Consider the following 22,308-nt stretch of genomic DNA (forward strand, 5'->3'; position numbering starts at 1 on the left):
GTAGTCATCAGAGAATTGAAAACAGTGATGTTGTTTAATTTATACTTATTAAATTATCTGGGGGGGGGGGGGGGAAACAGTTGTCTGGTGAAACTGGTATTATTATACACTAGTGGCCTGGTGCACGAAATTTGTGCATGGTGGGGGGCGGCGCTATTCCTCAGCCCGGCCTGCACCCTCTCCAATCTGGGACCCCTCGGGGGATGTCTGACTGTTGGTTTAGGCCTCCAACTGTCCCCCCCACTAGCCTGCTTGCCCTCAACTGCCCCCCACCAGCCTGCTCACCCGCAGTTGCCCCCCTGCCTACCTGCTTGCCCCCAACTGTACCCCCCTGCCAGCCTGCTTGCCCCCATCTGCCCCCCATGTCGGCCTGCTTACCCCAACTGCCCCCGCCCCCCACCGGCCTGCTCACTCCCAACTGCCTCTGCCTTGGCCCCGCCATCATGGCTTTGTCCAGGAGGTCTAACGGTCTAATTAGCATATTACCCTTTTATTAGTATAGATTGCTGGTAGCAGTGTAAACTGGTACATTGGTGCTTTTTGAAGATAATTTAGTAATACATTTCAAGTGCCACACAATTTTTTTCCTATCTTTTAACTAGAGATAGAATCCTAAAAGAAGTATGGCTAGGGCATTAAGCTCCCCAGATGGGAAAGTCTATATATGTAGATGTTCATTGTGGCATCTCTCATAATATTAAAATACTGGAAATAAGTGAGAAAGCCATCATCAATACAAGGATAGTTAAGGAAATTCTGCTGTTTTAGCATATTGAACCATTGTGAGTTAGGATGGTCATTTTAAAAGTAGGCAGCAACTTAGAATAATGCTTATATAATGTTATATGAAAATAATTTTAAAAAATAGAATTTAGAATTATACCTATAAAGGGAATAACTAAAAGTATTAATGGACTATTTGCAGAAGTAATATGAATGAGTGGATAAAATATAATTATTGAGTATAGTGGCACTTAGATTAATTTTAAAAATTTGTTTTTGCAATAAAATTATTTCCAGACATATTTTTTAAGTATTGTACATTTTCTACTTCTACTATCTATCATCGCTGCCGAACCCCCTTTGGGAAGCCAAATTAAGAACTAGGTAAAGAAGCCAGTTGCCTCTGAAGATCAGCTAGGAATATTTAGATTCCACAGAAGAGGAAGAGATAACTTCTGAATAGTCCTTTTTGATTTTTTTCCTATTTCATCATGTTCACCACACTATCTGCTCCCATGTGTCATTGTCTTTCCAAAGCAGTGTGCCATAATGGACTCAGACAGGATTTAGGTGGGAAGGCTGAGTTCCCATTCTGACTCTATCACTTGTCAGCTATGTGCCTTTCAGCAAATAATTTAACTTACCCAACTTTTCTTATTTGTAAAATAAGTATTGGGAGAATTAAGATGAAACACACACATACACACACACACACACACACGTGTGTGTGTGTGTGTATACATATATTAAGATTTGCATAATATAAAGCCCCATGCAAATATTGTTACTGTTTTCAATAAACTTGTAAGTTGAAATAGAAAAAAGAGGATATATTTAGCAGACTGGATTTAATGGATGCTTGGAATGTTCCTAAAAGTTTGTGTGTCTTTTTCTTTCTGTTATAGAGATCTTTTATTTAGCCAGATGTATGACAAATTAAGTGAGAATTCAGTGGCCAAAGGAGTATTTTTGGAGTGCCTTGAGCCATATATTTTAAGTGATAAATTGGTGGGGATCACACCCCAGGTAATGAAAGACTTGATTGTTCATTTCCAAGATAAAAAGTTAATGGAAAATGTGGAAGCTCTCATTGTACATATGGATATCACCAGCTTAGATATTCAGCAGGTGAGTTTATAGACAGTCTACTAACTTATAGAATAAACATCATTCCTTTATTGATTATACAGGGTGGGGCAAATGTAGGTTTACAGTTATTAGTGAAACAGTTTATTCCTGTACTATTATTTATTACTAGAGGCCCAGTGCATGATTGAATCATGCACGTGTAGGGTCCCCTACACGCTTTCGCTTTTTGCGGTGGAGCTGGGTGCCTGTCTGCTCCGGCACCAGGCCTTTCAGAAGCCTCCGGCTCGCGGAGGCTTCTGAAAGCCCTGGTGCCGGAGCAGACAGACACCCAGCTCCCACGCTTTTGATGGTCCGCAGCCGCTGAGGGGGGTTACCCTGCTGTTGAGAGGTGCAGGGGGCGGGACTCCCGCCCCTCCCGCCCCTGCGCCTCTCAACGGCCACTGAGGGGGGCTGCCGCGGACACCTGGCTACCCTGCTGTTGAGAGGCGCAGCTGGGTGTCCGCAGCAGGCCCCCTCAGCGGCCGTGGATCTCTCAACAGCAGGGTAGCCCCCCCTCAGTGGCAGCAGATCCGTGCCTCTCAATGGCTGGATAGGCCACCCCGAGTCCCGCCCCCCAGCCTCCCGCCGCCCAATCGTGGGCGTAGCGGAGTGATAGTAATTTACATGTTACTCTATTATTAGATAGGATTGTATTATTTTCCACACAAATAACTATAAACCTACTTTTGCCCAACCCTGTGTTTACCTGACTGATTGGACCTCACTCTGCCATCTGTCAACCCTGGTTACTTACTGAGCACTCTTGGTATGATGTCTTATAAACTTCTGTTAGTCAACATGTTTCTTAGGACTGTTCTTTATTGACTGGCCCTTGTTTATCTGTTTGTTCACGACTACAGTTTTCACCCCGCAAGTCTATTTCAACTGAGTACTTTCACATGAATAATAAAATATTTTTACTTTAAGAGTATGCTGCTATTTTTTAAAAATAAAAGATAGTTTCTAAGTCCAGAGTTGATAATTATGCATTGAGTTTTGAAATAGTATAAGAAGTGAAGTACAGGACATCTCAGAATGATCAGCTATCCCATTGTTTGATAATATGCTTCCAGTATAGCTGAGGTTTCTATAACAAGTTTTCAGCCCTTAATTGAGGAGCAGCATGTATTCTGGCCTAAGATGTTTCACAATTTACCTCTTTATTTCCACATCAGTCCTAATAATGAACATGCTGCTCCTGCAAAGGCACAAAGTTGCAAAGGTGCTTAGCTACTAAGCCCTGTTAAACTAACATATGGGTAACTTACAAAGGTCTTAGATGGACCAAAAGTTTTCTTTTAATGTGCAAAATTACATACAAATGAAGGGTTTAGAAAAATGGTTATTGTTTCCTTCTTGGATACTCTTCATGAATGGCTGTGAGTAAAGAGTAAAGTAAAACCAGATCCTCCGTTATATATGCCTTTGTATTATATGGGTAATTTGGCATAGTATTCACAGTCTGATAATTGGTCTGGTGGTTTGAGAGCATGTTATCAACCTAGCTTTATTTACCTATCACAATATAGGAGTAATTTCTTTTTCTAACATTTAAGCTTTTCCCCAATACTATGTAAATAAATTCTAATCTTTTTCATGTTAAAACAATTTAAAAATTTCTCTTTCAGTTTCCTTTTTCTCCATATCAGTCCTGCTTCCTTTCTTCCCTGAGGTCACCCCATCTCATTCTTCCCAGTCACTGATTTCTTGAAAGCATTGTCTAAATTGCTATTTCCATTTTTTTTACATTCTAATAACTCTTCAACTTTGTTTCCACCACAGTTAGCAATGACTTCCATGTCCACTATAGCAACTGATATTTTTCAGATTTTATTTACTCTTTCAAATGAACAGCATTTTCATTAATTCAAGGAGCATTTATTGAGTGTGAGGTTCTAAGGATGTTTTATGGACCCTAGTGGACAAGGCTTGCCCTCTGTTAAGGCTTACATTTTAGCAAAAAGCTAGACAATTAGCAGATAAGTAAATCAGAAATATCCAAAATCACGTGTTCTGTTAAAAGTCAAACAGGCAATCTGGTAGGGAGAGAATAGTCTACTTTAGATTGGCTAATTATAGAAAGACTTTCTGAGGAAGCAACCTTGAGTGGTTCCAAAGGACAAGAAGGAATCAGTAATGTAAAGATCTTGGAGAAGAAGATTGCAATAGGTAAAAGCAACAGCTAATGAAAAAAAATATTTTTATGTGTGCCTTAGGGGTTAAAGTAACAGATAAAAGGCAAAGAGTTGGAGTCTCTTTGAAAAAGTTTTAAGCAAGATTACTCTGGTTTGCTTTAGGAGTAAAAGAAGAAGGGGTGAGGGCTAAGGACAGAAGAAGCAAGGAGACTAGTTAGGAGCTGGTCCAGGAGGTGGTCCTGGCCAAAGATGGTAGCAGTGAGATGGAGAGAGAGAGCCTGGTTTTGGATATGTTTTGGAGGTGAATTGGGTGGCCGTGGTTGGGGGGAGGGAGAAATTTAAGGATGATGTCTAGTTTTTTGGCTTGAGAAACAGTAGTGATTTGTTTAAGAAGTTTGAAAGATTGGTGTAGGTTTAGGCTTGGGAGGCCAAAATCAGAAATTCTGTTTTGCCATTTTATTTTGAGATAGCTACTAGATATTCAGGTGAAAATAGCAAGTAAGTGATGAGATATATGGTTCAGAGGTTAGATTAGGACTGAAGCTGTAAATGTGCTAGTCATCAGTAAAGATCATGGTACTGGCTGAGAGGAGGGTAGTCAGAGAAGAGAACCTGCCTTTGTCTAGAAAGGCTCTCCCATGACAACTCACTTTGATTTTTCCTCTTACCTCTCTGCTACCCCTTATCATTCATTCTCTTTTGCCGACCTCTACTCTTCTACTCCAGCCCTTTCCTCATCACTCAACAGAATATAGAGTATTCTATACTTCAGTCATCTCTATTCCTCTTCCTAAATATTTTCTCAAGTTGATTTCTCTCCATTCTTAAACATTTCAAATTCCTTACTACTTCTGCCTGCAGAGTTCCTAGTTTCCACCTGTGCTTTTGGCTCACATACATGCATCCTTTTTGTCCTAGCTTAAAGGTTGCTCTTTTAGGGATGACTTTCTGAATACTCCAGACCAAACCAGGTTCCTTTATTATACTTATCACAGTTGTGTAATTGTGACATGAATTATTTGTCTAATTGAGTATCTTTCCTAAGTCATAGCTCACATACCATTTGGTGCCCCTCCCTTCTTTTAGTTAGTGTCTAAGATGATTGGAAGTTTTGTAAGAGTGGGGACTAGGTCCATCACTTTATCCCCAGTGCCTGGAAGAGGACCTGCTTGTAGTTGTTCAGCAAATATTTTTAGACCTATTGACCAAAGCTAAAATGAATATGGAAAAGGTGAGAATAGAGACAAAATAAAATTAGGTATTGGAAGATGTTTAAAAGTAGTTCTTACACTATTAATAGTAGTATTGAACCTACAATAGCTCTTATCAGGGCCTTTTGTTTGAGTACTTCAGTTTCAATTTTTTTGCAGAGAAGGAATAAGAAAAATTAGGGAGGAGAATTCAAGATCTTCTCCATTCTTAGAGGTTTAAGGGTAATAATTGGTTAGACTTATTCAATTGTATCGACCAAGCAACTTTTCCTTTTTACAGGTAGTTCTCATGTGTTGGGAAAATCATCTATATGATGCTATGATCTATGTTTACAACAGAGGCATGAATGAGTTTATTAGTCCAATGGAGGTAAGACACTTCCTATCTTGAACAAATACTTAATATTGTCTTTTAGTGTGTTTTTCCCCCTATTCTATATTTTCTTTGAATAGTTTCTGTTCTCATAGGATAATTTTTAAAATTTCTTTTAGATTTATTAGGCTTGTACCCATTTGGTAATTTGTTAAATACCCATTAATTTCACATTTCTTCCATTGCTTTTTTATATCTGCATAAGTAAGTATTTAAATATCAGGGAATAATCCTATATAATAAAAGGCCAATATACAAATTGACCAAATGGCGGAACAACCAGTTGCTATGAAATGCAGTGACCACCAGGGGGCAGACGTTCAACGCAGGAGCTGCTCCCTGGTGGTCAGTGCGCTCCCACAGCGCTAAGGATGTCCAACTGATGGCTTAGGCTCGCTCCACATAGGCCCGCCTAAGCCATCAGTTGGACATCCCCCAAGGGCTCCCAGACTGCGAGAGAGTGCAGGCCAGGCAGAGGCATCCCCCTTCCCCCGAGTGCAAGAATTTCATGCACCAGACCTCTAGTATCCTATATAATAAAAGCCTAATATACTAAGTGTCCAGTCGTCTGGTCAACCAATCAAAGCATAATATGCTAATGATATGCTAAGGCCACTCAACCACTTGCTATGACGTGCACTGACCACTGGGGGGCAGACGCTCTGACTGGTAAGTTAGCTTGCTACTGGGGTCTGGCCATTAGGGACTGAGTGAGATGGGCTGGACATACCCTGGAGCCCTCCCGCAGTCCCTCCCCAGCTGGCCAACCTCCATGTCCCTCCCTGGCTCCAATTGTGCACCGGTGGGGTCCCTCATCCTGGCCTGTACCCTCTCGCAATCTGGGACCCCTCGGGGGATGTTGGAGAGCTGGTTTTGGCCCAATCCTGCAGGTCAGGCCGAGGGACTCCACTGGTGCATGAATTTGTACACCAGGCCTCTAGTAGAAAATAAAAAGTAATGCATGCCTGTTAGACTTTAAGTTTTTTTCTGAAGAATATTTTTATATTATAATAGCTTTTCCAAAAGGTATAAGAAATTTATTATCGTTATTGTATATAATAAATGTACTATTGAGTAATATTATTTGTAGATATAGTCTGCTGGGGAAGTTCCTGAAAAATGTTGGGAGGTAATTATTTGTTAATTGCTGGTTTGTTGCTTTTCCAAGTTCAGAATTTTGTAGCATTCATTATCCTATATAATAAAGAGGTAATATGCAAATTGACCCTCACGCCCTCACAAGATGGCTGCCTATGACCAGGCCGGCAGAGAGGTTAGTGAGGGATGACCAAACGACTGACCAAGCAGGCTACGTTGGGCGACCAGGTCGGCAGGGGGGTTAGTGAGGGATGACCAAACAACTGACCAAGCAGGCTGTGTGGGGTGACCAGACAAGCAGGGGGTTAGTGAGGGACAACCGAACGACTGAACAGCAGACTGCGTGGGGTGACCAGACAGGCAGGGGGTTAGTGAGGGACAACCAAACGACTGAACAGCAGACTGCATGGGTGACCAGGCCAGCAGTGGGGGGCAGTTAGGGGCGACCAGGCAGGCAGGCAGGTGAGCAATTAGGAGCCAGCGGTCCAGGATTGTGAGAGGGATGTCCAACTGCCAATTTGGGCCCAATCCCTGGCAGTCGGACATCCTCCAAGGGGTCCTGGATTGGAGAGTGTGCAGGCTGGGCTGATGGGACCCCCCCTCCACTCTCCCCCCCCCCCCCGTGCATGAATTTTGTGCACCGGGCCTCTAGTGTAAGTATAATTTCTTATTCTCCTTACCAATAGAAAAGTGCATCTAAAGAGCATTAAAACACACACACACACACACACACACACACACACACACACACACACACACATACCCATGTCCTCCTTGTTATTTGCCTTATATTTGAAGACAGAATTGAGGATAATGCAATGTGTCCTGCCGGCCCATTGCTTCATTACAGTGACTAATCGCCTGGCTCAGGAGAGCCAGGCATCTGCTGAAGGCATCCAGTCAACTTATTTTCATACTTAATTGCCATGCAAAACTATCTTCAGTATTATTAAGTCAGCAGTAATTCCATGATAGTTCAGTCTTCTTTAAATGCATTTAGCTTGCTGGGTATCCCTCTAATTCATAACTCCTTCCTTCCATTTTGGATGAACCTCTTTTCTTGGTCAGTTTTCAGAATGAGAGCCACAGCTCTCTTACTCTGCTTTTGACCCTGATTGTGTGTCAAGTAAGTATTTTTTATTCTTAATACCTATCAGCTGCTTCCTCACCCAGAGAAAGAGCCGTCAGCTACCTACTCAGTGAGGTCCAGAGCCTCCTGCCTGCAGAAATGTTCTCTGTCCCACTACTAAACCACAATTAGGAAGAATTAATGCAATTCCTACTTTCAAAATAATTCCTTAAAGTAGATTCTAATTTGATGCATTCTATGTTGAAAAATTTGAGTGGTGGTTTTTTGTTATTGTTGCTTTTGAAATTTTTGTTTTCTGTGGGTTTTTTATTCTTCAAAATCTGGTTTGCATTTATACCTGTATATCTCAGATGGAACACTGAGGTTGCCTTTTTTTTGTGTTAAGAGTAGTTTGCAAGTTTAATGACTGTCGCCAGGAGCTTGGTACTTGTTATTAAAGAGTCATTTGGAGATTTTAGCAGTGGGAGGTTAGATGCATTTTATTATTTCTTTTATAACTCTCTGCCAATAAGGAAATCTCTTTTCAGTCTTTAAAGTTTAGTTATTGTAGTACTTACAAAGGTCTAAATGGAGGTGTCCTGTCTTTTGAAATTTTGTAGAATGAAGGACAGTCATCGAATTTGAGATGGCTACTATAGTCTCAAATGTTTTTTTAGTTCTAGTTGTGGCTGCTTCTGGAGTGTCTTGTTTTGAGAGGAAAACTTCCTCTTTCAACTTAGGTCCCATTGATGGGGGGAGACTGTGAATTACTGATAATAGACAGATTAATAGGAGAAAAGACAAGATTTATTCACTTGTGTACTGGAATCTTAACAGTGATGAGTAACTCACTGAATAGCTAGTAGTAAAAGTTTATATACCAGTTCAATAAAATGTTCTGTGAGGAGAGATTTAGGGATTTATGGAGAAGGATGGATGTTTTTATTGGGCTTTTTGGTGTTAATATAGAACTGCATTTGCACTTTCCAGTGCTAAGGGTCATTCTTCTCCCAAATAGAAAACTCCCTTCTGGGAAGGCCAGTTAGTTTTGCCATTAATCTTGTATTTTCAGAGGCTTTGTTTAAATTTACGTAATGTTTCTGTCTGTGGCTGCTGATAGTTCAGATGATTTCAGTTTAAAGTAATCTTCATTATCATTTTGGTGGGTTATTAATCCCTTCACTTGCTTACTGTTTTTTAAGAAAGCTAAGGATATCTTATATAAGAAACTAGAGGCCCGGTGCATGAAATTTGTGCATGGGGGGGGGTGGTGTCCCTCAGCCCGGCCTGCACCCTCACCAATCCGGGACCTCTCAGGGGATGTCTGACTGACAGAATCGGGCCTACATCGGCAGTCAGACATCCCTCTCGCAATCCAGGACCGCTGGCTCCTAACCACTCACATGCCTGCCTGCCTGATCACCCCTAACCACTCTGCCTGCCTGCCTGATTCCCCCTAATCCCTCTGCCTGCCTGCCTGATCATCCCTAACCACTCTGCCTGCCTGCCTGATTGCCCCTAACTGCTCCCCTGCCTGCCTAATTGCCCCTAACTGCTCTCCTGCCAGCCTGATCACCCCTAACTGCTCTCCCCTGCCTGCCTGATTGCCCCTAACCACCTCTGCCTCGGCCCCCACCACCATGGCTTTGTCCAGAAGGATGTCCGGTCTATCCGGTCTAATTAGCATATTACTCTTTTATTAGTATAGATTATAATCTCAACAAAGACCTTCATCAAACTGGTATTTATTAAATGGTTTCTTTTAGTGAAGAATATGACAATGACTGTTTCTCAGTGATCCTTCTAAAACAGTTCATGTCCACATTAAAAGTTTTTATAGTTAATTTCAACAGTATATGACTGTCTCATTCAGTCAGAGAAAGATGATTAATAGTATAAGATTTGTGATTACCTTTTAAACAATACTCTTCTTGAAAAATGATGGTGATTGTTTTCCTATTTCATTTTTATGCAGAAACTTTTCAAAGTCATTGCTCCTCCTCTGAATGCAGGAAAGACACTAACAGGTATTTTCTAAGCCTTAAATTTTTAAATTTTTTGTATTTTAAGATATTATTTAAATAACATAAAATTCACCAATTTTATGTGTAAAGTGTAAATATTGGTAATTGTATGTAATCATGTAACTGCCACCATAATGAAATTGTAGCGAGAACTACGTATACAGTTTCTTCACACTAAAAAGTTTCCTCCTGCCCTTTTGCAGTCTATCCTTTGCCAGCAGTCTGACCTAGACAATCACTGATTTACTTTCTGTCACTTGTTTCATGTAAATAGATCCTACAGTATGTAATCTTTGATGTTGTATTTCTTTCAGTTAGCATAATGTTTGGAGATTCATCCATGTTATTGCATGTATGAATATTTCATTCCCTTTTACTGCTGAATGGTATTTCATGAATTGGATATACCATCATTTGTTTATTTATTCACCAGTTGATGGTCATTTAAGTTGCTTCCAGTTTGGAGCTATTATAAGTAATGCTACAACATTTGTGATGAATTTTGCTTTTAATTAAACTTTTTATTGTAAGGAAATTAGAGATTCACATGCAGTTGTAAGAAATGAGACAAGAGATCCTGTGTACTCATTACCATTTCCCCAATGATAACATTTTGTAAAACTAAAGCACTATATTACAACCAGTTATTCACATAAAGTCAAGATATAGAACAGTTTCATCACTATGTGGTATCCGGTATGTTGCCCTATCCCCCATTGCTGATCCATACCTATAAATAAATTTTTATGTGGGCATATGTGTTCATTTTCTTGGGGCAACTGCAGTTTTGGAATGTTCATTGCTAGTGTATAGAAATGAAATTGATTTTTGTATATTGATCTTATCTCCTGCACTCTTGCTGAATTCATTTATTCTAATTTTTAATGGAGTTTTTAGAATTTTCTAAATATATAAGATCATGTCAGCCATAGAGGTAGTTTTACTTCTTCCTTTCTCATATGCACTTCTTTTATTTATTTTTTCTTCCCTAATTGGCTTCGCTAGAATTTCCAGTACAGTGTTGGACAGAAATAGCAAGAATGAATATCCTTATCTTTTTCCTGACCTAAGGGGGAAAGAATTTAGTCTTTCACCATTAAATGTGATGTTAACTGTGGGTGTTTTGGAGATGGTCTTATCAGCTTGAGGATGTTTCCTTCTATTCCTAGTTTGTTGAGTATCTTTAACATGAAAGAGTTGAATTTGATCAAAGGTTTTTCCCTGCATCTATTAAGGTAATCTTGTGGGTTTTGTCCTTTGTTGATATGGTCTATAAGATTCATTGATTTTTATATGTTAAACAAATCTTACATTCTTGGGATAATCCCACTTGGTCATGATGTATACTTTTTTTTACACGTTGCTGGATTGAGTTTGCTAGTGAGTTTGATATCTTTTGAGTATTTTTATGTCTATATTCATAAAGGATATTGTTCTGTAGTTTATTTTTTGCTAGTCTTGATATAAAGTATATTTGATATTTTGTTATATTTGCCTCATAGAATGAGTTGGGAAGTGCCCTCCTGTTTTTTGGTGTGTGTTTTTAAGAGTTTCTGAAGGATTGCCGCTCTTTCAGTGTTTGGTAGAGTTCATTAATAAAGCCATGTGGGCCAGGGATATTCTTTTTGGGAAGTATTAAAATTACTAATTTAGTCTCTGCTTGTTAACTCTATGTAGATTATCTGTTGCTTCAGTTTGGTAGTTTGTGTACTTGGAATTTGTTCATATTATTATCTGTTATTAAATTTATTGGTGTATATTGTCTAGGGTATTTATTCTCTTATCATGTATTTTTGGAAGGTCAGCAGTGATATCTCTTATTAATGATTTTTGTAATTTGAGTCTTCTCTCCTTTTCTTGGTCTGTCTAGCTAAGATTTGTCAATTTTGTTAGTCTTTTAAAAAACCAATTATGATTTTATTGATGTTTTTTATTTTTCTTTCCTCTCTCACTTATTTCAGTCTTTATTTACTTTATATTGTTTTGGTTTTAATTTGCAAAATGGTACTACTATTGTGAAAAACACTTTGGTGATTTCTTACAAAAGTAAACATATTCTTAACATATGATCCAGCAATTGCTCTCTTTGGTATTTATCCAAAGGAGTAGAAAACTTATGTCTGCACAAAAACTGCACACAGATGTTTATAGTAGCTTTCTTCATAATTACCAAAATTTGCAAGCAATCAAGGTGTTCTTTAGTAGATGAATGGATGAATAAACTGTGGTATATCCAGACAATGGAATATTATTCACTACTAAAAAAAAAAAAGAGCTATCAAGCCATGAAAAAACATGGAGGAAACATATGCATATTACTAAGTGAAAGAAGCCAATCTGAAAAGGCTACCTACTGTATGATTCCAGTTATGTGACATTGTGGAAAGGCAAAACTGGAGAGAGTAAAAGGTTCAGTGTTTGCTAGAGGTGAGTGGGGAGGGAGGGAGACATGAGTAGGCAGAGCTTGGGATTTTTAGGGCAGTGAAGCTATTCTGTCTGATACTATGTTGGTGGATACATGTCATTATGTATTTGTCAAAGCCTATAGAATGTGCACCACAAGAATAAACCCTTCTGTAAACTATGGACTTGAGATGATAATGATGCATCAATGTAGGTTCATTGATTATAAGAAACATAGCACTCTGGTGCGGGATGTTGATAGTGGGGGTGATTGTGTGGTGTGGGAATATGGATGTGGGTATATGGGAATCTCTATACCTTCCTCTCAATTTTGCTGTAAACCCAATTAAAATTTCTCTAAAAATGAAGTTAATTAATTTAAGGTAAATTAAATTTGAATTGAAGCAGGATACAATAATTCATTTAATTTTGAGCAATTCAAGTTTATTTGTACTTAACATAGATTTAGAGTATTTATAAAGGATTACTGAGTAAATAAGAGATATACACTTGCACTCTGTCCAATATTCATATATCAAAAACAGAAACTTCAGCTCGTCATTTATTACCAACCACAAATTCCTAAAATCTGCACACCACAAGAGTTACTGATCACTTCACTCACTGTTGGTGCTCCTATTCTATTCTGTTGCCCATGACTCCTTGGCGTAAAACTTGGTCTAATTATATTTCCACTGTCTTTTAACCAAGAAATCCTATCTAATAAAGAGGTAATGTGCAAATTGACCGTCACTCCAACACACAAGATGGCCACCCCCATGTGGGCAAAGATGGCCACCCCCATGTGGACACAAGATGGCCACCACAAGATGGCCTGCAGGGGAGAGCAGTTGGGGGGACCAGGCCTGCAGGGGAGGACAGTTAGGGGTGACCAGGCTGGCAGGGGAGGGCAGTTAGGGGTGACCAGGCCAGCAGGGGAGGACAGTTGGGGGCAACCAGGCCTGCAGGAGAGGGCAGTTAGGGGCGACCGGGCCGGCAGGGGAGCAGTCAGGCGTCGATCAGGCTGGCAGGAGAGTGGTTAGGGGGTGATCAGGCTGGCAGGCAGGTGAGCGGTTGGGAGCCAGCAGTCCCGGATTGTGAGAGGGATTCCAGATTGGAGAGGGTGCAGGCTGGGCTGAGGGACACCCCCCCCCACCCCCCGTGCACAAATTTCATGCACTGGGCCTCTAGTAGGTTTATATTACCAGATGACAGAATACAAAGGGTCCTAAAGATCATTTAGTCAGTATCTCAAACATTTGTGAGCAGTGGCCTTCTCAGCCCTAGAGCACCATACGTGGTAAGAGTCCCATTACAAATGAGAAGATGTTAAGATGTCTTAATATTAATTGGTCATGACCTATAATTCAACTCATTGCCTGCTCTACACCTTCCCCTGGTCCAAAGCTATTGGTTAAGCCAATAATACATAGATCTCTACCCTCAGATCCATATCTTCTATATGCACCCTTGAATGACTCTTTGATTTTGTGTCTGTGAAAAGATTCTAATGGGAATTCTAAAAATAATAAAGTGGTCTTATCTCAGTTTTCTGTTACTTGGAGATATGCTTACTTTACCTTAAATGTCAGGTTTTATTTTTTTGTTTCCACATAACGATTATATTGCTGAAAAGGTTTTGAGAGAGAATTGCTGATTATAATTTTTCTATTTTAGATGAACAGGTTGTTATGGGCAACAAGCTTCTTGTATATATTAGGTAAGAGATTTTTTATTTGTTTATCTGTTATGATCCTGTAATTTCCCCCTATATTCTTAAAGGTACTGTCATCTCTTATCTATGTAGTGCTTTTCATTTTTCATTGCTCTTTCATGTATAGCACTGCTTCTCAACCATGATTGAGTTTGTCCCCTCATGCACTCCGCCCCCACCGCAAGTCATTTGGCAATGTCTGGAGACATTTTTGTTTGTTACAACTGGGACTGGGAGAGAGATGCTACTGGCATCTAGTGGGTAGAAGCCAGGGAAGCTCCTAAATATCCTACAATGTATAGGGTAGTCCCCACAACAAAAAATTATCTCTCTCAAAATATCAATAGGGTTGAGGTTGAGAAACCATGATGTAGAGTACTTTACTTTTACTACCTACACCTTTCTGGGATATGTACTAGTATTGTCTATATTATATGTCAGGGCAAGAGATTTAAATCATGAAAAAGTTAGTGACAGAGGTAAAACTGCTGCTGAAACAGAGTTCTTTGCAATAGACTAAGTAGGCTCAGAACTGTGTCCTGATGGAATTTTTAGGTGGATAACTTGCAGGCGGGCAGGGAGGTGGCAGAACCTGCCAGAGCATCACTGTAGCTCCTATCCAGTGTCAGAGTTAAATTTGAGACCTTTTTCATACTTTAAACTTCTTAGTATATGCTGGTATTCAGCTGTCTCTAATCTAACACTCAAAGTTGGTGACTAGTTTAAAGAGGTTTAAAATTCACACACCTCCCTCAAACCCCCACACATACAAAAAAAAAAAAAAAAAAAATCCAGAAAAAAATGAGGGCATATTCGAAGACATTTTGTATTTCAGCCTACAAGCCAAGTCATTAGCCATAGGGAAGGTCTGATTTGGAGGTAAAACTGTACACTTAATTTCTCTTGAGATTCTAACTCTCCCTGAAGGCTTGTCTAATTGTAGACATTTTCCAGACATGTCTTCCTAACTCATTCCCCATCTTTAATCACCATTCTTAGAGCCACTGGTTTAAACGCCTCTGAGAAAATCAGGCTTCTAACAGGGAGATCATAGTTTAATGGCACCATTAGGTTTTTTTTGTAGATGCTCAGTATGTGACTTTTAGACAGTCTCTTTTCTTTCTCACCTCTTTAGTGAAGCTTGGGTTTTCTTAGGAAAATAAGAAATATGATTTAGTCACAGATGTGTTACTTCACCACCATCCCTGTCACCCACATTTTCTGAACTGGCTGTCATCTTGATCTAGATTTGAACTAGACCTGGGTTTGAACTGGACCTAACTTACAAAAGCTGAGCCTACTTAAAATCAAACTAGTATCTTGGGTTTGAAAAACAATGTTACCTGAAGTTAGCCCATTACAAATCACCACATCTGTTCTCGTTCTTTTCTTCTAGCTGTTGTCTAGCAGGTCGTGCCTATCCCCTTGGTGATATCCCTGAAGATCTTGTTCCTTTGGTTAAAAATCAGGTTGGTGCTATTTTCACAGCATTTTTACCATCTATGCCTCTTGCTAAGGTGCTAAAGACAATTGTATTGAGTGTTGCAGGAGCAATCTATTAGCTGTAATAGGAGATAGACTACTCACCATTACTGAAACCAGTAATTATAGCTATAGAAGTTATAACATAGTGGTACTTTAGAGTAAATTCAACCTGCCTTCATTTTATCCCAGTGGGAATCAATGCTTCAGCAAGATACTTTGCAAAGTGAGAAAATAATCAACTTTTTCCCCCCAACTTGGCAGGTTTTTGAATTTCTAATTCGCCTGCATTCAGCAGAAGCTTCCCCAGAAGAAGAAATCTATCCCTATGTTCGGACTTTGCTACATTTTGACACAAGAGAATTTCTAAATGTTTTGGCACTGGTAAGATATTATGATTTTAAGGTGTTTTAAAAGCCAACATTTTTAAAATAGAAAGAAAGACAGATAATAATCCTTATGCAGGTACTATTTTTATGCCCTGGCAGTAAGTCAAGGTTTCAGATGTTAAATTTTGTTATGTCATCCAATATTTTTAATTCTTTATCTCCCTTCCTTTCTTCTTCTTCTTCTTTCCTTCCTTTCCTCCTCCTCTCCCGCCTTCTCTCTCTCCCATTTTTAACACATTCTTATCAAAAAGTTGAAAAAAGCAGGGTCAAATGTGGTACATTTTTTATTTCATAAGTTATATTGGTTGCATACTAAACATGGAAGAAGGCTCTAAAGGACATGTGATGGTGATAATAGTTGAAATAGAACACGTATATTTCCTGGGGAAAAAAAATCCTTATACATGTTTAATTAAACATGAATTTGAGTGAGCCAGGTTTCTGTGAAAATGCCCCCAGTGGAATCTATATATATAAAAGCCTAAGCGACCACCCGGTTGGCTGACCGGCCGACGGGCAGCTATGATGCACAATGACCACCAAGGGGGCAGATGCTCCAACCAATAGCTATGATGCACACTGACCACCAGGAGGCAGACGCTCAACGCAGGAGCTGCTGAGCTGCGGTGACTTGGCAGCTGAGGTTCTTGGGTGACGCATCGGGAACCAGAGAGGAGGGAGCCCAATTCCAGGGTGCGTCACCCAAGAACCACCCTCTCGCAATCCAGGACCCCTCAGGGGATGTCAGAAAGCTGGTTTCAGCCTGATCCCCACAGGCCAGGCTGAAGGACCCCAGTAATTATATAAAATATATATCTTCCCCCAAAATAGTATTATAAGTTGTTTTTTAAAAGCCTTTGATAACACAGACAGTGCTTATATTATAATGTTTAGTGAAGCATCAGGCTTGCAAATGTATAAAACCTAAATATTGCATGTGTACAATATTTGAAGAAAGATAGGGAGGAAGACACAAATATTGTATATGTACAATATTTGTAAATATAATACATCTAAATATTTTTTAATTTAAATTCTTTATTGTTTAAAGTATTACATAAGTCTCCTTTTTCCCCCATTTGACCTTTCCCTGGCTTCCCCCATCCCCCAGCATGTGCCCTCACCCCCCCGCCCCCAATCATGTTGTGTCCATTGGTTATGCTCATATGCAAGCATACAAGTCCTTTGGTTGATCTCTTACCCCCTTACCCCTGACCTTCCCTCATAGGTTGGACAGTCTGCTTGATGCTTCTATGTCTCTGGTTCTATTTTTGTTCATCAGTTTATGTTGTTCATTATATTCCACAAATGAGTGAGATCATGTGATATTTATCTTTCTCTGACTGGCTTATTTAGCTTAGCATAATGCTCTCCAGTTCCATCCATGCTGTTGCAAATGGTAAGAATTCCTTTTTTACAGCAGTGTCGTAGTATTACATTGTAACACATCTAAATCTCAATAGTAATTACCTCTGTGAGATGGGGCAAATTTCTCTAATGAATATAAATAATTTTTATAAGTTGAATAATATAATAAACTTAAATACAAAAAATAAGTGCCCATGAGAAGATCAACATTCCAATTATATCATACTTTGAATTAGTTTAATTTGAAAATCTGACTTCAGAAGTAGTAACTTTAATTGCACAGAAAGAAGGGAAAAGAAACTTAGAACTGGAAGGCAGACCTATTGGTTTAGGAGACCTTAGACATCCAGAAAACATAGGGGAACTTGGTGTTTGGCATGTAGGAAAAAAAACAAAACAAACAGAAGTGTAGGGTAGGGGCTTTGGAAAGAGCGGTAGAGAACAGCAAAGAATTTTACCCAATTTTATTTTTTAAGGATTGTGGTAGCACTGAAGGTCATTTGGAATTATGCTGATGTCTGAATTATGATATTCAGACTGATAGTAAGGCTGTGATACATTCCCATTTGCTTGACAAATATTTGAGTGCCTAGTGTATCACATATACTATACTAACTAGGGGTACACCCTTGACTGACAGGATATAAACGATGCCCTTGTGGAGGAAGGGGATCCAGACTTGTATATAAGTAACTATAGCACAGTGTAATACATGCCACTGGAGAAGATGCTGCGGAAACACTTAGGAGGGAAATCTAATGGAGGTTTAGGGAGTTTCTTGAATAAAATAATGTTCATGTTGAGTCTCAAAGGATGACTAGAAGCTAGTCTGATTGAGGTTAGGGGAAATATTCTAGGCAGAAGGATAGAATATATGAAAAGGCCTGGAAACAAGAGAACAATATGTTTCAAAGAAGTGAAAAAAAAAAATCAGTATGGCTGCATCTTTAAGTGTAAGGAAGCCTTCAGAGAGAACCAAATTCAGAGAGGTGGATAGAGTCAGTATTGTAATCCATGGTAAGAAGTTTGGACTTTGTACAGAGCAGTAGATAGCCACTAAAGCCTTTTAGGTAGAGGAATATCATGATTTGTAGTTTAGAGAAATTCCCTTTGTCCATTGTATGAAAAATGGGCTGAGATAAGATAAGATTGGAGGCAAGAAGATCTGTTAGAAAATTTTTATAATAATCTAGATAGAAGATAATGGTGACTTGAATTCAGGCAGTGACAGTGAGGACACGTAAGACATGAAAGAATTTGGAAGATATTTTAGAAGGCAAATTGACCTAAAATTTAGGGCTTATTATACTCTTGGATGTGAAAGGTAAGACAAATGGTGAATCATTAAAGATTCCAAGGTTTCTGACTGGGTGAAGTGAATGTGTAGTGGTTTATTTGTTGATCCAATAGGGAGTCAGAAGGGAAACAGGTTTCTCAGGAGATAGGGTGGGAGGAAATTTAGATTATTAGTTCTCCTTTGAACGTAATGAATTTGAGGTGCCTAAAAGACAAGTGGAGGTTTCCTTCCATGCATACATCCAGTGTTGGCTGCATCCTCAAGCACTAAAGCTGGAGAAATCAATAAGGCTTAGGGTACTAAGTCCTGTTATGTCTACCATAATTAATTAATCATATGACCTTTCTAATTCAGTAAATATAACTTAATACAAAGAACATTTTCAGAGATACACAAAAGAATTTAGGTGACAGATTTTTAAACCACATTTTCCCAGTTTTTTTTATTTAGGATTTTTTTTTTCAAGTAAAGTTTTTAAATTTAGCTTTCTTGAGGTATCTATACTAATAAAAGGATAATATGCTAATTACACCAGGTTGACCAGACATCTTCCAGTCATCCTGTCCTCCTTCCAGACAAAGACATGGTGGCGGGGGCCGAGGCAGAGGCGGTTAGGGGTGATCAGGCCGGCAGGGGAGGCAGGTCCTTGGGTTTGTTTTCAGTTTTAGGCTAATATGAATAAAACTATGAACATTTACATATAGGCCTTTGTGTGGACATATCTTCTTATTTCTTGTAAGTAAATATCAAAGGATAGAATTACTGGGTCATTTGTTAAGTGTGTTATTTTACTTCATAAGAAACCGACAGTTTCTTGAATCAGTTGTACCATTTTACATTCCTACCAGCAGTGTATGAAAGTATCAGTACTCTCATTGACTCACCAACACTTGGTATGGCCTATCTTCAATGTCTTTTGAATAGATGAAGTTTCACATTTTTATCAAGTCTAATATATCAGTTTTGTTTTATAATCATGCTTTTGGAGTCATGTCAAAGAAATATTTGCCTAACTCAAGGTTGCAAAGATTTTCTCTTATGTTTTCTTCTAGAAGTTTTATGATTTTAGGTTTTACGTTTAGCTCTGTGATCCATTTTGAAGAAATTTTTGCATGTGATGCAAGGTTTAGATGCAAATTTTGGGTTTGTTTGTTTGTTTGTTTTTTTGCATATGGATATAGAACGCTTAGGGCACTATTTGATGAAAAGACTATTCTTTCTCTACTGAATTGTCTTTGTACTTTATCAAAGATCTGTCATGTGTGTATGTGTGGGGTCTACTTCTGTACTCTAATCTATGCCATTGGTCTGTTTGTCTCTCTATTCCAATACCACACTGTCTTAATTACTGTAGCTTTATAATGAGTATGGAAATCACATTGTGTTAGCACTCCAATGTTTTTGTTCTTTTTCAAAATTGCTTTGTCTTTTGCTTTTCATTATGAATTTTTAGAATTATCTTGTTAATTTCTTTCAAAAGCCTGCTGGGATTTTGATTAGAATTGTTCAATGTTTAGTCAATTTGAGGAGAATTGACATCGTAGCAATATTGAGTTTCCTGACCCATGAAGAGATATATTGTTCCATTTATTTAGGTCTTTAATTTTTGTAAGCAATATTTTGTAGTTTTCAGAGCAACGAGGACTCAATGTAATGATTTCTCTATTATTATATAATTTAAAATTTTTGATAAATTAAAAATTGCCTTCCTCTGATATTGCTTTGTACACTCCTGTCAAGATAACTGACATCAACCTGATTTTTCTTAACTTTCCCAGGGTCTTAAGTCTGTTTTTAGAGAACCAGAATACCTTTTTTCACATATTTAAAAACTAATAGTTTTACTCTAAGATATCACTTAGACTTGACTGTTCTGGTTCAGTTTTATCATACAGGGTTGGGCAAAAATAGGTTTGCAGTTGTGGATATGCAAAACTGTTTATCTTGTATTATTATTTATTAATTTTATTATTATTATTAACCTACTTTTGCACACCCCTATTTATATATTGTGGGCCCTTTTAATATGTGAATTTGAGTCTTTTTATTTCATGAATGTTTTTCTTGAATTATAGATTAAATACTTTTTCTGCTTGATTGTTTTTCATTTTATCTTCAGAAACTCTAGTTATTTGTATACTAGAGGCCCGGTGCACGAAAATTGTGCACTGGAGGGGGTGTCCCTCACCCCGGCCTGTGCCCTCTCGCAGTCCAGGACCCCTCGGGGAATGTCTGCCCGCTGGCTTAGGCCCGCTTCCCGTGGGGATTGGGCCTAAGCTGGCAGTCGGACATCCCTCTCACAGTCTGGGACCCTTGCTCCTTACCACTCGGCTTACTGCTCCTTAGGGCTGCTGTGGAGGCTGGAGAGGCTCCCACCACCACTGCTGCTGCACTCACCAGCCATGAGCCTGGCTTCTGGCTGAGTGATGCTCCCCCTGTGTGAGCACACTGACCACCAGGGGGCAGCTCCTGTGCTGAGCGTCTGCCCCCTGGTGGTCAGTGCCCATCATAGTGACCAGTCGTTCTGGTTGTTCTGTCTTAATGGTCACTTAGGCTTTTATTATATAGATTGTATATGCTTTCTTTTATATTTATCAGCTTTTCTCTGATTTCTTTTATTTCCTTCTTTGTTTAAATTTCATTTTCTTGTTTCTTTTCTTATCTTCTCTACTTCTCTTACTGTGCTTTTGGTCATATCTCTTCTCTCTTAGGTAGCTTGTAATTGTCTTCATTTCTGAGATGAGTTTGACCTTTATTTCAGTTATTTTTCTGATTTCCATTAGCTTCTATTTCATATCTTCCTACTCTTTGTTCATTTCTTTTTTGAATTCTTAAATTTCCAGTTTGTGATGTTCTTTCAGATTTGCAATTGTATTATTGAACATATTTAATGTTTGTTGGGATATTATAGTTTACTTCTATTTTATGGTTACTTTTTATTTTGTTTTATTCTAGAGTGCCTTCAGTTGCTGCTTTTATTCTCATTTTTTGTTTTGGGTTTTTCTGGACTGGCAATAATAGATGACCTTGTTGGAAGGTGGGGGAAAATTACCGGCTGGTTTTCCTAGTTCACGTGCCTTCTTCATTTGCTACAATTAAGTATAATTTATTAAATAGTGTTTTTTGAGGGTGGTCTATCATCTTCTCAATATTGACATTATTTTGTTTTAGTAGGTACTTTATCTTGAGCCACTTCCTTCTTTACCATAAGCCTCCAAGGAATATCTCCCCCTTTCAAGGTACCTCCCTCTGCCCCAAAAGCAGTGTCTTACTATGACCTCTGATCCACACTTGCCAGTAGTCCCCTTCCTTTGACCTTTCTATTAGCTGTGGTCTGACCCACCAGGTCTCTGACCTGATGTCAGGATTTCCTCACCCAGGATGGGTTCTCTTTGTATTATAGTTGTTCTGCTGCCACTGAAACCTTGTCACACTCTCCCTTCTTCTACCCAGTTTTATCCTGACTTCTTTTTGGTGTTAGGGCTTTGGAGCCAACTTTGCTAATTTGGAATGTTTATTTTCCCAAGTTAATTTTATGTAAGTTGAACTTTGTGGTATTTGTTGCACTTTTAGTTTTCCCATTTGCCTAGGTTGTTGGTGATTAATTGTTTTGTTTTTAATCATCATAGAAGGGCTCTTGCTGGAGGGTGTCTGAAGATATTAGGACAAGGGTCCACAAACTTCAGTATGTAGATCAAATTTGCCAAGCTTCATTTGGCCTCTGGTCTGTGTGAGCTAAGAATTCTTTACATTTTTAAGGGTTATAAAAACAGAAGAAGATAAGTTATAATTTTTCTGAGATCTTCAATTTATCTCACTTTAAAAGTGACCAAAACATGTCTTTCTGGAATTACCTTTGAATAAAAGTTTGTATATTTAAAAATAAATAAATAA

At 38.8% G+C, this 22,308-nt stretch overlaps 1 protein-coding gene across 6 annotated transcripts in view; it reads left to right on the forward strand.

Moving 5' to 3' along the window:
* VPS8 (VPS8 subunit of CORVET complex) overlaps nucleotides 1-22,308 on the forward strand; it is a 247,460-nt gene that overhangs the window by 110,241 nt on the left and 114,911 nt on the right. For all 6 annotated transcript variants that reach the window (XM_079764490.1, XM_079764492.1, XM_079764493.1 and 3 more), the window contains 6 exons: nucleotides 1,629-1,851; nucleotides 5,478-5,567; nucleotides 9,713-9,764; nucleotides 13,842-13,884; nucleotides 15,275-15,347; nucleotides 15,625-15,744. In XM_079764490.1, the coding sequence (XP_079620616.1) occupies nucleotides 1,629-1,851; nucleotides 5,478-5,567; nucleotides 9,713-9,764; nucleotides 13,842-13,884; nucleotides 15,275-15,347; nucleotides 15,625-15,744 (601 nt within the window). The remainder of the gene's footprint in view (nucleotides 1-1,628; nucleotides 1,852-5,477; nucleotides 5,568-9,712; nucleotides 9,765-13,841; nucleotides 13,885-15,274; nucleotides 15,348-15,624; nucleotides 15,745-22,308) is intronic.

Source organism: Cnephaeus nilssonii (assembly GCF_951640355.1).
Source record: "Cnephaeus nilssonii genome assembly, chromosome: 3".
Lineage (NCBI taxonomy): Eukaryota > Metazoa > Chordata > Mammalia > Chiroptera > Vespertilionidae > Cnephaeus > Cnephaeus nilssonii.